Here is a 14,104-nt window from a genome sequence, read left to right as displayed (position 1 = left end):
AGACTGGGGGGCTAACAGCATCCACGTTGCGTTTGGGGGGATATCTTAAGCTGGGTTTCCCAGAACACAAACTCTGTGGTGGAAACTTGTGTACAGACGACTTAATGGGGGAGGGGAGACTTTCAAAGGGAATGAGAGTAGCCGGACTGAGGAGAGAACATTTGAATTGCATTGCAGTTGCAACAGAGAGCTCTGCTGATCTCATAGGAGCTCTGGAACTGGAATGGACTTTAAGAGTTGTTCCAAATTGAAGCAAGCCGGCCAGGCCTATGCACTCCTGCATCAACCAGACACTGGATGCACACTGTCGTGGAGAAGAAGACATTGCATTTGGCAAGACAGCTCCCTTCAGCCACAGACAAGTCTCAGGGAAGTACTCAGCCATGTCATCAGCAGCCAACACTCAGCAGCTGGGACAATGAGCACCTTGACCCTGCAGGGAAAATCTGGGCAGCGCACCACAGCATCCATTACAGGGTGCCTGGGAGACATCTAGGGGCAGAGCCCAGAGAGTCCCTTGGGAAGGAGAAAATGTAGAACTGGGCACACCCTGGTCACACCCTGCCCCCTGGTGGTGATCCTTGGGCACTGGGCTGGCTGGTGGACCAGGTCTTAACATCTGTGGCATGTCTGGGGGAATCAGCAGTGTAAGGGAATCCTCATGTGAGCCCAGTAATCTGCTGAAAGCTAAAGAAGGAAGTAATGGTGGAGAAGAAGGCCACAGAAATGTGGGATTCACTCATTCTTTCATTCAGTCAACTTTTGTTACAGGCCAGCTACTGCTTGGAGCTAGGATTAGACTAAAATTTGGGTCTTTCTCTCAAGGAACTAACACTCTAATGAGAGTTATAGAGATACAGAAACAACTATAGTAAGGTGTAAGTGCAAAAATATAGGTATGTACACGGTGTAGAAACAGTGCAGATCAAATAAATGTTAGTCTAAGGGACAAACAGAAAAGGTTTCATGAAGGAAGTGATGTTTAATCTGAGCCCTGATTGGTGGAAATCTGCTACAAAAGGATTCCTAGAAGTGCACTGACAACTGGAGAGTTTGGTAGGTCCAGTATGTATGAGAGGAGGCAAGTAGCGGGATGGAGGCGATGAAGTCAGATAAACTGGAGTCAGATTATGAAGGACATCAAACAGACTAGGAAGCCTTGCAGGGCTTTTAAGCCAGAGAATGATATGATCTTACTTTCTTTTTAATGATAAATGAAGAAAACAGTATAGGATTGCAAGAGAAAGAAAAGAAAAAAAAGAAAAGAAAGGAAAAGAAAAGGCACGACATCTTGGCCTTTAGAGTCAGAGAGACTTGAATGCACATTACAATTCTCCTGCTGACCAGTTGTGTGACTTTGAGCAAAAAACCTAACCTCTCTATGCCTCATTGTCCCCATCTGTAAAATAGGGTTATTGTGAAACTGAAAGAGGTTATGCATGTAAAGCAGCTGTAACTGAGGGTTAAGAATTAACAAATAATTATGATTACTAAATCGTTATATAGATGCCTTTATATTATACGATAGCAAAAGGTTAATACCTGAAATTACTGAAGCTAGCTAGAGTGGTCGCACACCTATTTATGGTTACTCTAGTCTTATCCTCACCTTTGTGTACTCTTACCTTTGTGTGTACCTTTGTCATTCTAGATTGACTTTACCCTTCTTTCCAGAGTAGGCTCTCCCTCAATGGTGCTTACAATTGTGATGGTAGCCCCTCCACCCTCCTCTGTTTAATATCCATATGAAAAACCTTGTAGGTGACCTTTGTTCTGTATACCCCTATCCCAAACAATTGGTCTCTGATAATGATTGTAACTTTGTGACTCCCTCTGGCTTGGGGCCCACCCCCCCACACCCCTCCCCCCTTAAGGTTTATTATCAAAGGAACCTGTGTCCAGCTCCACCCCAATTATTCATTAGCACCCCAGCATTTTAAAAGATTCGCATTTCTGCAGACCGGAGAGGCAGTTTTGGGCCATGAGGCCACTGTGCTCCACTGCTTGCCCAACCAAATAAACTCTTTCTCTCTTTGAAACTCTGGTGTCTCAGAAATTGGCTTTCAAGACACATAGGGAGAAAAGAACCCACTATTGCTGGGTATCACTGCTGTGCATAGAGCCTGACACCTAATGTCCACACAACAAACATTATTCCCCTTTTTTAACTCTCAAAAAGGGAACTTTTATGTGCAAGGTGGCTTAGTGGGGGTAAGGAGACACTTACAAAGTTACAACCATTATCAGGGATTAAGGCATCCAGAGAGTGGGATATGGAAAACAAAGGTAAGCTACAAGGTTGGGTTTTTAAAAAGATTTATTTTATTTATTTCTTCCCTCACCCCTGTTGTTTTGCGCTTGGTCTGTCTGGTAGTCATGTGCTCTCTGTGTCTGCTTGTCTTTTTTTTAGGAGGCATCAAGAACCCTCTTGAGTGGGAGGTGCCAATCACTTGAGCCACCTCCACTCCCTGCTCGTTCTGTCTCTCATTGTGTTTTCTCATTGTGTCTCTTTGTTGCATCATCTCGCTGTGTCATCTTGTTAAGTCAGCTCTCCATGGCAGCCCATTGAGTCTGCTGGCTGTCTTGCCTGGCTTCTTTAAGAGGCACCTGGGACCTCCTGTGTGGTAAGCAGGCTCCCAACTGCTTGAGCCATATCTGCTTCCCAGGGTTTTTCATATGGATATCAGAGGAAAATGGAGTATTTGTCTCCTCTTAATTTTCAGTTACAAGAGGTAGCTGTTAGAGAGCTGGAAGGCCTAGAGGTGCCTTGGAAGCTATTACCTGAGGCCAAGTGAGAAGCAGATAAGGCACTGGAAAAAGCAAAGACCATGGGGATGGACTCAGATTTGAAAGCTAATTGTGAGGCACAATTCTACAATTCTTGGTGTCTGATAAGAGTATTCCAGACTGATACAGGTTCCGTCTGGAGCAACTGGCTAGATGCCACTGAGATAGGGGGGCAGGTGTGGGCTTATGGAAGAGATGATGACCTTCATAAAGGTCAACTATAGTGTGATGGTTAGGCTAGTGTGTCAACTCCGCCAGGTAATGTTGCCTAGTTGTTTGGTCAAGCAAGCACTGGGTTGATTGTAATACAAAGACACTTCATGGACTTTAACAGTGAGCTGATTGCAGGATGGCTGATTACATCTACAATCAACTAAGGAGATTGCCATCAGCAATGAGGGATGTCTCATCCAAGCAAATGAAGGCCTTACTTAGGGGACATCAGAGAGAAATTCCTATCTCTACTTCAAACAGCCAGCATATCCCGGGAACACATCAAGAACCTTCTTTGGAGTCCCTGGTTTGCAGTCTGGCCTGTAGAATTTGGGCGTGTGCATCCCCATGGCCATGTGAGAGAATTTTATAAAATCTCCTACTATTTACAGAAATCTCTTGTCAATTCTGTTTCCCTAGAGAACCCTGACTGATAAACATGCAAACACCATTGTGTATTCCTTCAGGCCCAAAAGGTGGCCAAAAGAAGCAACTTCTGCAGAGGGGTGAGTGTGGACAGAATTTGGCTGTAAGGACCGGGGGAAGAGTGTCCAAACCCATACAGGTATGGTCACAGTGCAGGATGAAGCCTGGGTGGGAAGAGACCAGGACTGGGTGGCAAGCCCATGGCTGGAGGCCAACTCTCTGAGTCCAACCATGTCCTACCAAACTCAGAAATTTGAGAATCACAATTGTTTCTGTTACAAGTGGCAAATCCAGTTAAAATTAGCCTCAGCAAGACAGAAATTTATTTACTCCTATAACCAAACTCAGGATTCCTTTGCTCTGCTCCTTCTAGGCTGGCTTCCTGCTTGGAAGTGCCAAGCATACCCCCAGCAGCTCCAGGTTTAATTTTACCAGTTCAGCAACCCCAGTAGAGAGAGCTCATTTCCAAAGTTTATAGAATAAGTCCCGGGGGGTGGGGTGGGGGGTGGGGGGGACAGGTCTCATATCCATCCCTGAACAGACTGCTGTGACCAGAACAAGGAGCACAACAGATAGGCTAAGCTGAGACCCTGCAGCGGGGAGCGTGAGGCCAGACCCACGTGACCCCATAGACAAAGGAGGACATTCTCCAAGGAAAATCAGGGTGCTGCTACCGGAAAGGTGCTATTACCACCTTGAACGAAATGAATTTGAGCACTTGGGATGATATCCAATGATATCAATGCTGGGACGGTGATACACAGCTTGGGAAATTCCCTGAGGAGTTTATGGTGGTGGTTGTGTGCAAGCGATGAGATTTCCAGGGGATGGTGAAATGAAGGACCAGGGCGGAGGCCCACGGAAGAGGCCCTGGGTGGGATGACACCACCATTTCATGGTAAGGCAGAAGGGAGCCCTGATGAGGTGGGGCGCAGAGAAACAGGAGGTTTGGGTTCTGAAGGCCAAGGGGACCCAACCCTAGCTCTGGGTCCTTGGAAAACAGAAACGCCTGAGGCTCAGAGTCCAACCCCGGAGCTTCTAGACGTCTATCTCGGGATGCCTCCCGCCCCCAGCCTCGCCCTTCGCTCCTAGTTTGTTTGCCACCCAGTGTCTCTTGGTCTCTATCTCCCGGGAGCAAGAGTCCTCAAAGTTACATCATGTGCAGGGGGGCGAGGCTCGGCGGGGGGGCGGGGCCCGAGGAGGGGCTACCAATGGGAAGTATGAGGCCGGGGACTGGAGGCAGGGGTTGGGGTGGAGGCTGGGAGGACCTGGGGCCTGGAACCCCGGGCAGGGGGTGTTGGCTTGCAGGCGGGGCGGGAAGAGGGTCGCGCGAGCCCTGCTAGGTTCCGCCCCTGCACCCTCCCGCCGCCCTTTTAAGCGCCTCCCGCCCCGGCTTAGCTCCCGCTCGCGGCGCCGCGCTCCCGCCTCCCCCTCCCGCTTCTCCCCGGCTCCGCTCGGTTCCCGTGGGCACCGCGCAGCCCCCGCCCAGGTGCCATGGCCGCCGTGTACCGCGCCGGCCTGCGGTGAGTGACCCCCGCGCCGGGGCCGACCCGCGCCTCCCGCGGCGCTCGCCCCCTCGGGCTGCCGCTCGCGCAGCTCCTCTCCAGGTCACCATTCAGGAGGAGGCGGGCCGCGGCCGGCGGTTCCTCGCGCGCGGTGCGCCTCTTCCGAGCAGCGACGGCCTCAGCCGCCCCGGGGCTGGTCGTTTCTGTCCCCCGCCTCCCCCTCCCGGCCTCGCTTTCTCTGCCCGCGCCGTCTCTGTTTGCCATACTCACAACTTCCTTCCCGCTCCTCGCTCGCCCCTGCCGAGCCCTACCTCCGTGTATTTTCCTTTCCTTCCAGATGTAAACCTTTCAGACCCCTGGGAGGCGGGGGGACGGGGGGACGGGGGACAGGGGACAGGGGACATCCCTGCCCCCGCGCCAGGTTGCCATGAGAAGCTGTAGGGTTAAGGGTGCTTGAGCCCCTGGGGACAGAGCTCAAAGCTCCCCAAGAAGGTAGAAGGTAAACATCCATTCCCGGCCTCCCTGCCGGAGTGGAACCTGGCAGGAAGCCAGGCGCAGCCAGAGGGACCTGTGATCTGGGGAGGGAGGGAAGAGAGGTGGGAGGAGACGACCAAGTTGCCTTCATTTCTGACGTGACTGGCCTCTTGCTCCTTCCAGGACCGGAACCCCTAGGCCTGACTTGTCTGCTCTCTCCCTTTTTTCTCAGCCTCCTGTCTTCCCTCTGTAGTCTCTCTTCTCCCCAGCTTTTGCCAGAGTCTGCCATGAGCCCATATCTCTCCCACAGCTGGTTTCTCTTTACCAGCTTTTGTGGTCTCTGGAGAACAAGAAAGGGAGACGGTCCTATTAGGGGAATGGGAGGTGGGGGGACTTCACAGAATTCCTGAGTCAGGCTCCAGGTGGGAGATTAAAGCCCTGGGCTCTGAGTTCTCTGAGGCAGGAGCAGACCCAGGTCCCAGCAGCCCTCCCTGCCCCTGGAGCCAACACTGGGTTTCCATCCTGTTCCGAGTAGTGAAAGCCGCCCCAGCTCCCACCACTACCAAGCTCAAGCTCCTACATCCGGGGTGTAAGAAGACAGCTCTCTTCCTTCCCCAGACTTACAGTCTGAGGGGAAGGGCAGGGTCATGTGGTCTTTTGGTGTGTGGGGCATAGTTTCTGGTGGGTGAGGCCCTGGCAGAGGAGGGCAACTTCTCTCTCTTGACCTTTGCGCTCTCTGAGTATCCACCCTGGGTCAGGCCAATCAGAACAGACCATGCTTCTTCCTCTCCCGGGGTATGAGAGGACAGACAACAGGGACCCTGCCCTCCTGGAAATCTGAGTCTGAACCCCAACCTGTTTGGGGTGATGGAAGTTTTGGTAATATGGACAGTGGTGATGGTATCACAACATTGTGAATATAATTACCAACACCGAATTATAGGTAAAATGGAAAATATTTTGTTTTTTTTTTATGTTACCACACTTCAATTTTTTTTTAATTAAAAATTTTTTTAAACTAGACTTAGGAATGGAAAGAACAGAGCTGAGAGGTTTAAACTCCAGACACATGAAGTTGTCACCTGGATGCAGTTACTAGACACTTGGGCCATAGGGCACCTGCTCATTTCTAAGCATCGAACAGGCATAATTAAACACGGACATGGGCTGTCTGTGCAATAACATGCCAGCATGCCTGTTTCCACCCAGGCAGGCATGTGCTTCTCTGCTCATTTGGCCAGACCTGTTCCTCACTGATACCCTCATTAAGCTTCATAGAGGCCACAAGATACAAGTGGCTTGAACCCATCCCACTCACCTCCTTCAACCAGTTCATGGTGCCTGCCCCCAGATCCACTTCAGCACACTCCCCAGAAGCCTGAGCTTTCTGTTCCCTGACTTGTCCACCTTCCACATCAGCACCCGGCTCATTCCACCCCCACTCCTTCTCTCAAAGGCTTAGCTGGCATGGGCTGAGCCCCTGGGGCTGGTCCTTGCATCGCAGCATCCAGACCCTGCGAGTGCTCAGTGGAGATCTGGGCCAGCTGCCTGCTGGGGTTCGAGACTTTGTGGAGCAAGGTGCCCGTCTGTGCCAACCAGAAGGCATCCATATCTGTGATGGGACCGAGGCCGAGAATACTGCCATACTGACCCTGCTGGAGCAACAGGGCCTCATCCGAAAGCTCCCCAAGTACGACAACTGGTAAGTCCCTAGGCCCAGCCACCCATGTGATAGGGGCGGGTGCTTGGACTGAGGCCACTTTGGGTTTCCCAAGATAAAACCAAATATATCTGGACCACCCCCAATGAAGTGAATAAGAATGGAGGCTCGGGGGGAAACAGAATGAGGAACTAGGATTGGTCTGTACTTTTATGATAAATGAAGACACTGATACAAATAAGAGCTTTTGCTCTTTTTTTTTTTTTTTTTTTATAATTTCAGTTTACATAGTTTTTGCCAGGGTCAGACTTCCCCAGATGGCTGGAGCCATGGGAAACCGCACTTTCGATGGGACAAAGCCTGGAGATAGGATCTGAGATGCTTGGGGGGAAAATACGGCCAGCAGAAAGACCTAGAGTCAAAGTTGGACCTGGAGAAGTGGGTCTGGGGATGAGGGAGATGTGCTGGCCACCATCTTCCTGATAATGCCCTCTCCTCCAGCTGGCTGGCTCGCACAGATCCCAAGGATGTGGCACGAGTAGAGAGCAAGACGGTGATTGTAACTCCTTCTCAACGGGACACAGTGCCCCTCCCAGCTGGTGGGGCCCGTGGGCAGCTGGGCAACTGGATGTCCCCAGCTGAGTTCCAGAGAGCCGTGGATGAGAGGTTCCCAGGCTGCATGCAGGGTAACCAGGGCAGGGACACAGAGGCAGGGATACTCAAGGTATGAACGGGGTGGAACCCTTCAACCAGGCGATGCTTCTCTCCACAGGCCGCACCATGTACGTGCTTCCGTTCAGCATGGGTCCTGTGGGCTCCCCACTGTCCCGCATCGGGGTGCAGCTCACTGACTCAGCCTACGTGGTGGCAAGCATGCGCATTATGACCCGGCTGGGGACGCCCGTGCTTAGCGCACTGGGAGACGGCGACTTTGTTAAGTGTCTGCACTCCGTGGGCCAGCCCCTGGCTGGGCAAAGTGAGCACCTGCTCTGCCCAGGGTGGGACACGGAGGCCTTCTTGTCCTCAGCAGGAACCCCAAGTCCTACCCATCTGGAGTCCCTGAGAACCTGTCCTCTTTGAAAACTAATTCCCAAGATCCAAGGTAGCTGTCTGGGCTGGGGGTGAGGCTGTGTTTGCAGAGCAGTTGGCACAAGATTGAGAAAAGTCAAGGAATAGGGGCAAAGAATCTGACGGATATTGTGAGATGGGGGAGTTTTAGCTGCCCCTTGGCACCACCACTGCTCCCAAGTGCTTCTCCTGGCAAACCCTGGTCCCTCAGGCCCCTGAGCCCCAGGTCCGGATGCCCCTCCTAGCAGCCCCATGACCCCATTGTCCCCAGGGGAGCCGGTGAGCCAGTGGCCATGCAACCCAGAGAAAACCCTGATTGGCCATGTGCCTGACCAGCGGGAAATCGTCTCCTTCGGCAGCGGCTATGGTGGCAACTCCCTGCTGGGCAAGAAGTGCTTTGCCCTGCGCATCGCTTCTCGGCTGGCCCGGGATGAGGGCTGGCTGGCGGAGCACATGCTGGTGAGGGCCTGCTGAGGATCTGGGCAGCTGTGGGGGGCGGGGCCTGGCCATTCTGCCCCAGCCTCCCCCCATCAGGTGCCTGTGGAGGGGCAGGGACCCTGAGTGCTCAAAGATTTGGCCTCAGACTGCTGAATGTCGGGGCTTCCCCGCCCACCACCCAGGCCTGGTGGCAGGGCGGAGTGCCTGTTTAGTGACTAAACATTGGCCTTACTATTAGCCCTTAGCTTTCCAATGCCAGACAGACATTGCCCTGACCTTTGGTCACCCCTTCCTTGTTCTTCCTCTCCCCAACGTGCAGATCCTGGGCATCACCAATCCTGCAGGGAAGAAGCGCTATGTGGCTGCTGCCTTCCCCAGTGCCTGTGGCAAGACAAACCTGGCCATGATGCGGCCTGCACTGCCGGGCTGGAAAGTGGAGTGTGTGGGGGATGACATTGCCTGGATGAGGTTTGACGGTGAAGGTGAGAGGCTCTTGCTCACATTCTTAGTTCTGGCTCTTGCCAGAGCATAGGAGCCTCCCATCCCAGTGCTCATGGTGAGCTTTGTCAGTGAGGACCTTTTCCTGAACAGCCGACCCTACCCCACACATCTGGACAGCCCAGCCACCCCGTCAGATCTAGGGTCCAGCTCCGGGCAGGGAGGGGTAGAGCAGGAGCTTACTCAAGCTCACCACTTAACTCTTCCTGGTTGGTCCTTCCTTTCTTTCCTCTCTCCTCCTGACAGGTAGACTCCGGGCCATCAACCCCGAAAATGGCTTCTTTGGGGTGGCCCCTGGTACCTCTGCTACCACCAATCCTAACGCTATGGCCACAATCCAGAGTAATACTCTCTTCACCAATGTGGCCGAGACCAGCGATGGTGGCGTGTACTGGGAGGGCATCGATAGGCCTCTTCCACCTGGTGTCACTGTGACCTCCTGGCTGGGCAAGCCATGGAAACCGGGTAAGTGGGGTGGAGGACTCATGACACAGTCCCCAGAGCTCAGCGCCTTAATGAGTAAAAGCCTTCTTCCAACCTCCAGCCAATGTCCAGGCCTACAGGAGGCACAGGAAGTTCTGAATGTTTACAGTGTTCCACATCCCAGGCAGGATCTCGGTGCAGTCCCAGCTCTGCCACTTGCTGGCTTTGTGACTTGGCTCAGTTGCTCAACTTCCCTATGCTTCAATTTCCCTATCAGCTGATGAGGGTAATCACATGATACAGGTTATCATTATGGTACCTGTATCATGAGGTTGTTAGAGGATTAAATTAGATAATGTATGTAAAGGGTTTAGCAAGTACATAATAAATTCTCAAGAAATATAAGCTGTAATTTTTTTAAAAAGGGGGCAGGGAGGAGAAGGATTAGTTTGAAATTACTGTAGAGGGAATAGGGCTGAAAAAACACCTATAAAGTTTGATTTACTAGGGAAGGAGGAAGCCTGCCTGCTTTTCTGCTCCTGTCTCTCCTACTGCCATTTGGCTCCCACCATCCTCTTGTATAATAATTTGTCCAAAGGTCAGTACTGATACACTCACCCTGTCTCTCCAACACCATCAGACCAGAAGCTAGTTTCTTTATAGCCTTTCCCAGAAACTAGTTTCTCAACCCTGTTATTACTCCATGTGCCTTGTGGCCCTGCCTTCTCCATCCTTCTACCCTGGACCTTTAGCTTTCAATGGCTTTCTGTAGTCAGAGGGCTCGAAGACCTAAGGATGCAAAAGAAGAATATGGTAGGGGAGGGTGGCCTTGTGGTTACTGAACCCTCTAGTCAGGGTTGGCAGGCTAGCCTCACAGTCACCTCCTCCTCCAATCACCCTTTGTTTTCTCTAACACCATCATTAGACACCCCCCTCAGCCTTTCCACCCAAATGGGAAACCCAAGAAAACTTTCATCTTTCCCCACAGGCTAGTTCCCCAACCCTTTCTTCATCTCTGGATTCAGGGGTATAACTAGGGCGTCTGTGCTCAGATTCAATTCCCAGAACAATACCTTGTGCTCGGATCCTGAATTGAAAGGGATGGCTTTTATCTGAGGGAGGAGGGGGGAAGTGGGGGGGGAAGGTGGACAGGGGATGCTGGCTCTGCAACTCCACCCCCCACCCCTGGGCTGAACAGCAATCTCCGCCGGAGAAGGCACAATTCCAGGGTCCTGTGGTGGTGCTTCACAGGCCAAGTACCTGAAATCGCCAAATAACCTGGGTTCCTCAGGTGATATCTGCCCAAGTTATGCCCCTGTATGAGTTCTTCAAGCCCAAACACCCCGTCAGGGTTTGAGCAGGGCAATGGAAATCACTCCAAAATTCTATTTGCTTTGAAATCAGTTCCTGTTTGCATTTTGATAGCTCAGGACATCCTGTCTTTCCATTTGCTGATGGAAAGTCAACTGTCTGAAATATTGACCTGACATCTCAGTTTTCACTTAGATTTGCGTATTTCTTTAAATAATAATCCTGTAAATAAATAAATTGTTCCTGGGGGGGGGGTTTATTATAACCTTATGGCAATATCTAACCCCATTTCCTTAAGCCCTGGCGAATGACAAGTGGCTCTATCTTGGCGTAAACATTCGTTTCCTGCTGAACCCCAATTCCCCTTCCACTCATTGGACGCTCAGCTGGCAGCATTATTATGGATAAATAACTTGCCTATCTTTGGGAGGAGATGTCCTGCCTCCCTTCTCCTTGCTCTGTACCACTTGTGTGACTTGGGGGCGGACATGCCTTTGGAAGTGATAATCTTTGCCTTTCCTCTGCCAGGTGACAAGGAGCCCTGTGCACATCCCAACTCTCGCTTTTGTGCCCCGGCTCGCCAGTGCCCCATCATGGACCCAGCCTGGGAGGCCCCTGAGGGTGTGCCCATCGATGCCATCATCTTTGGAGGTCGCAGACCAAAAGGTAAACTCCGTGTGGGCTCCATATCTTAGGCTCTCAGTAAAGAATCTGGCTGTATATCTGGGCATGTTCTTGCTTATACAGGGTTTGAAAACCTGTGCTGAGGTCCTAGGAGAGAGAGACTAGGAGTTAGGCTCAGCAGAAGGGATGTAGTAAGGGTCCAAAGGAAAGGGCTGCCTGTGACCCTTTTCCTTCGTGTTCTAGGGGTACCCTTGGTGTATGAGGCCTTCAACTGGCGCCACGGGGTGTTTGTGGGAAGTGCCATGCGCTCAGAGTCTACTGCTGCAGCTGAACACAAAGGTGAGCACCCTCGTCCGTCATTTCTTCCTCTCCTCTGTGTACCCACATCGCATCCTTTCTCCCTTCCTAAGCCAGACCCCCCTCCTGCCCATAATGTCCCGGCCTTCACATACACACACCCTGCCCCAGTTCTATCTTTTTTGCAGTCCCTTCTCTTCACCCTGCCCTGAGGGCCTTTCACCCTGCCCTGAGGGCCTTTCACCCTGCCCTGAGGGCCTTTCCAGAGCGGAACATTTGACAACTTCCTCCAGCTAGGTGTAGGGATGCCCTTCCCCTTCCGGTAAGAAGGAAAATCCCTTACCTCTTCTGTTCTCCTCCCAGGGAAGATCATCATGCATGACCCATTTGCCATGCGGCCCTTTTTCGGCTACAACTTTGGGCGCTACCTAGAACACTGGCTGAGTATGGAGGGGCGCAAGGGAGCCCGGCTACCCCGCATCTTCCATGTCAACTGGTTCCGGCGCGACGAGGCAGGCCGCTTCCTGTGGCCAGGCTTTGGGGAGAACGCTCGGGTGCTAGACTGGATCTGTCGGCGGCTAGAGGGAGAGGACAGTGCCCGAGAGACACCCATCGGGCTGGTGCCAAAGGAAGGGGCCTTGGATCTCAGTGGCCTGGGAGCCGTAGACACCACCCAGCTGTTCACGCTTCCTAAGGACTTCTGGGAACAGGAGGTTCGTGATATTCGCAGCTACCTAACAGAGCAAGTCAACCAGGATCTGCCCAAGGAAGTGCTGGCTGAGCTGGAGGCCCTGGAGGGACGTGTGCGCAGAATGTGACCTGAGGCTCCAGGCTATCAAGAAAGCATAGCACTGCCCACCCAGGAAGAAGGGAGCCATCAGATGTGCAGAAAACATGAGCAACTTTGCTAGAACTAACATCTTCTGCGGGCCATGAGATCAGACCAGACCTTCCCCCACACACTGCCCAATAATAAGAAATGCTCATTTATTTTACATAACATGTGTTGTGTTCATTTCCTGCCTATCTTCACAGGCTTCCTCCTAACGCTACTCCCACAATCTTCTTCCAGCCTCTCCAAGCAGCTGTCACCCCAGTGCAGCTTGGCATATCAAGGATCTGTCTCATAGGAAGCTATCCCTCTGTGTCACATAAGTAGGAATTGCTGGGAGAAGGCATTATTCCACTCTGTCCTGAGATCTTAAAAAGCTGGGAGCCTCTGGGAGCTGCTCAGGACAGCTTCCAGGCTTAGATTCCTGCTCTCCAAACAGACCCAACCCCACTCTCCCTGGCCTGTGGCAGAAGTCTCTATAACCCATTCTCCAGCAAAGCCTGTTTCTTTTCTCTTTTTTTTTAAAATTCTTTGTCTTTATTTATTTTTCCTAATGTTACATTCAAAAAATATAAGGTCCCTATATACTCCCACCCCCCTTACCCCACTCCTCTCATAACCACCTCTCCCATCATCATGGGACATGCATTGCACTTGGTGAATACATCTCTGAGCACTGCTGCACCACATGGTCAATGGTCCACATTATAGTTTACACTCTCCCCCAGTCCATCCAGTGGGCCATGGGAGAACATACAATGTCCAGTAACTGTCCCTGCAGTACCACCCAGGACAACTCCAAGTCCTGAAAATACCCCCACATCACATTTCTTCCGAGTCCGTTTCGTTGTCATTCTCAAACCAGTTCTTTTTCCTGCCTGCCCTGGAATTGGGAAACACAAAGTATTTGTGAAAGCCATGTTCAACAGTAAGACCGCTAACACTTCTACAGCACCTACTCGGTGCCAGACACTATGCTAAGCGTATAACAAAACAACCCTTAGAGGGAGGTACCATTTTACAGATCAAAAGACAAAAGACAAAGAGGTCAAGTAATTTTCCCAAGGCCATGCAGGTAGTAGATGGTAGAGCCTAAGATAAATGCTAGCTGCATAGACCTTTCTCACAGCAACACAGGATTTTAGAACTGTAAGGACTTAGAAGTCTCTACCTGTTCCATGCTTTTCAAACTTTAAAGTACATATAAATCACCAGGGGATCTTGTTAAACTACAGATTCTTATTCCGCAAGGGTGGGGTGACCCAGAGGTTTTGCTTTTCTTACAAGCTGCTGGGTGATGCCAATGCTTCTGGTTCAGGGACCACAGTTTGAGTAGCAAGACCTTAGTCTATCCTCCTCTGAAATAAATCTTGCTGGGAAACCAGAAAAAGAGCTGTGGCACCACATGTATCAGGGGCATCAGCTGAGGATAAGCTCACTTGTGATCTGGATCCAGTTCACTGACTGTTACACTGGGAGTCAAAAAGATGGGAGTCTGTGCCCAGAAAATGAAAATAAAATTATTGAGAATTCCTTCAAACTGGAGGA

At 51.5% G+C, this 14,104-nt stretch overlaps 2 protein-coding genes across 2 annotated transcripts in view; one reads left to right on the top strand and one right to left on the bottom strand.

Moving 5' to 3' along the window:
- The window catches only part of NRL (neural retina leucine zipper), a 31,371-nt gene that overhangs the window by 9,770 nt on the left and 7,497 nt on the right, over positions 1 to 14,104 (bottom strand). The gene's annotated exons all lie outside the window — the stretch shown is intronic.
- Positions 4,666 to 12,724, top strand: PCK2 (phosphoenolpyruvate carboxykinase 2, mitochondrial). Its single transcript, XM_004463363.4, has 10 exons — positions 4,666 to 4,949; positions 6,862 to 7,107; positions 7,567 to 7,751; positions 7,838 to 8,041; positions 8,405 to 8,592; positions 8,891 to 9,053; positions 9,316 to 9,534; positions 11,332 to 11,469; positions 11,671 to 11,766; positions 12,088 to 12,724. The coding sequence occupies exons 1-10, from the start codon at positions 4,921 to 4,923 to the stop codon at positions 12,540 to 12,542; spliced, it is 1,923 nt and encodes a 640-aa protein (XP_004463420.1). The 5' UTR covers positions 4,666 to 4,920; the 3' UTR covers positions 12,543 to 12,724.

This window comes from Dasypus novemcinctus, chromosome 3 (assembly GCF_030445035.2).
Source record: "Dasypus novemcinctus isolate mDasNov1 chromosome 3, mDasNov1.1.hap2, whole genome shotgun sequence".
NCBI classification, from domain to species: domain Eukaryota; kingdom Metazoa; phylum Chordata; class Mammalia; order Cingulata; family Dasypodidae; genus Dasypus; species Dasypus novemcinctus.
This window is presented reverse-complemented; position numbering and strand designations above follow the sequence as displayed.

Bases quoted from the DNA above. Each gene is read 5' to 3' on its own strand.
- PCK2 (XM_004463363.4), top strand. From the start codon at position 4,921: ATGGCCGCCGTGTACCGCGCCGGCCTGCG. The intron at 4,950-6,861 runs GTGAGTGACCCC...CTTCTCTCAAAG, and splicing joins GTGTACCGCGCCGGCCTGCG to GCTTAGCTGGCATGGGCTGA. The intron at 11,767-12,087 runs GTGAGCACCCTC...TTCTCCTCCCAG, and splicing joins TGCTGCAGCTGAACACAAAG to GGAAGATCATCATGCATGAC.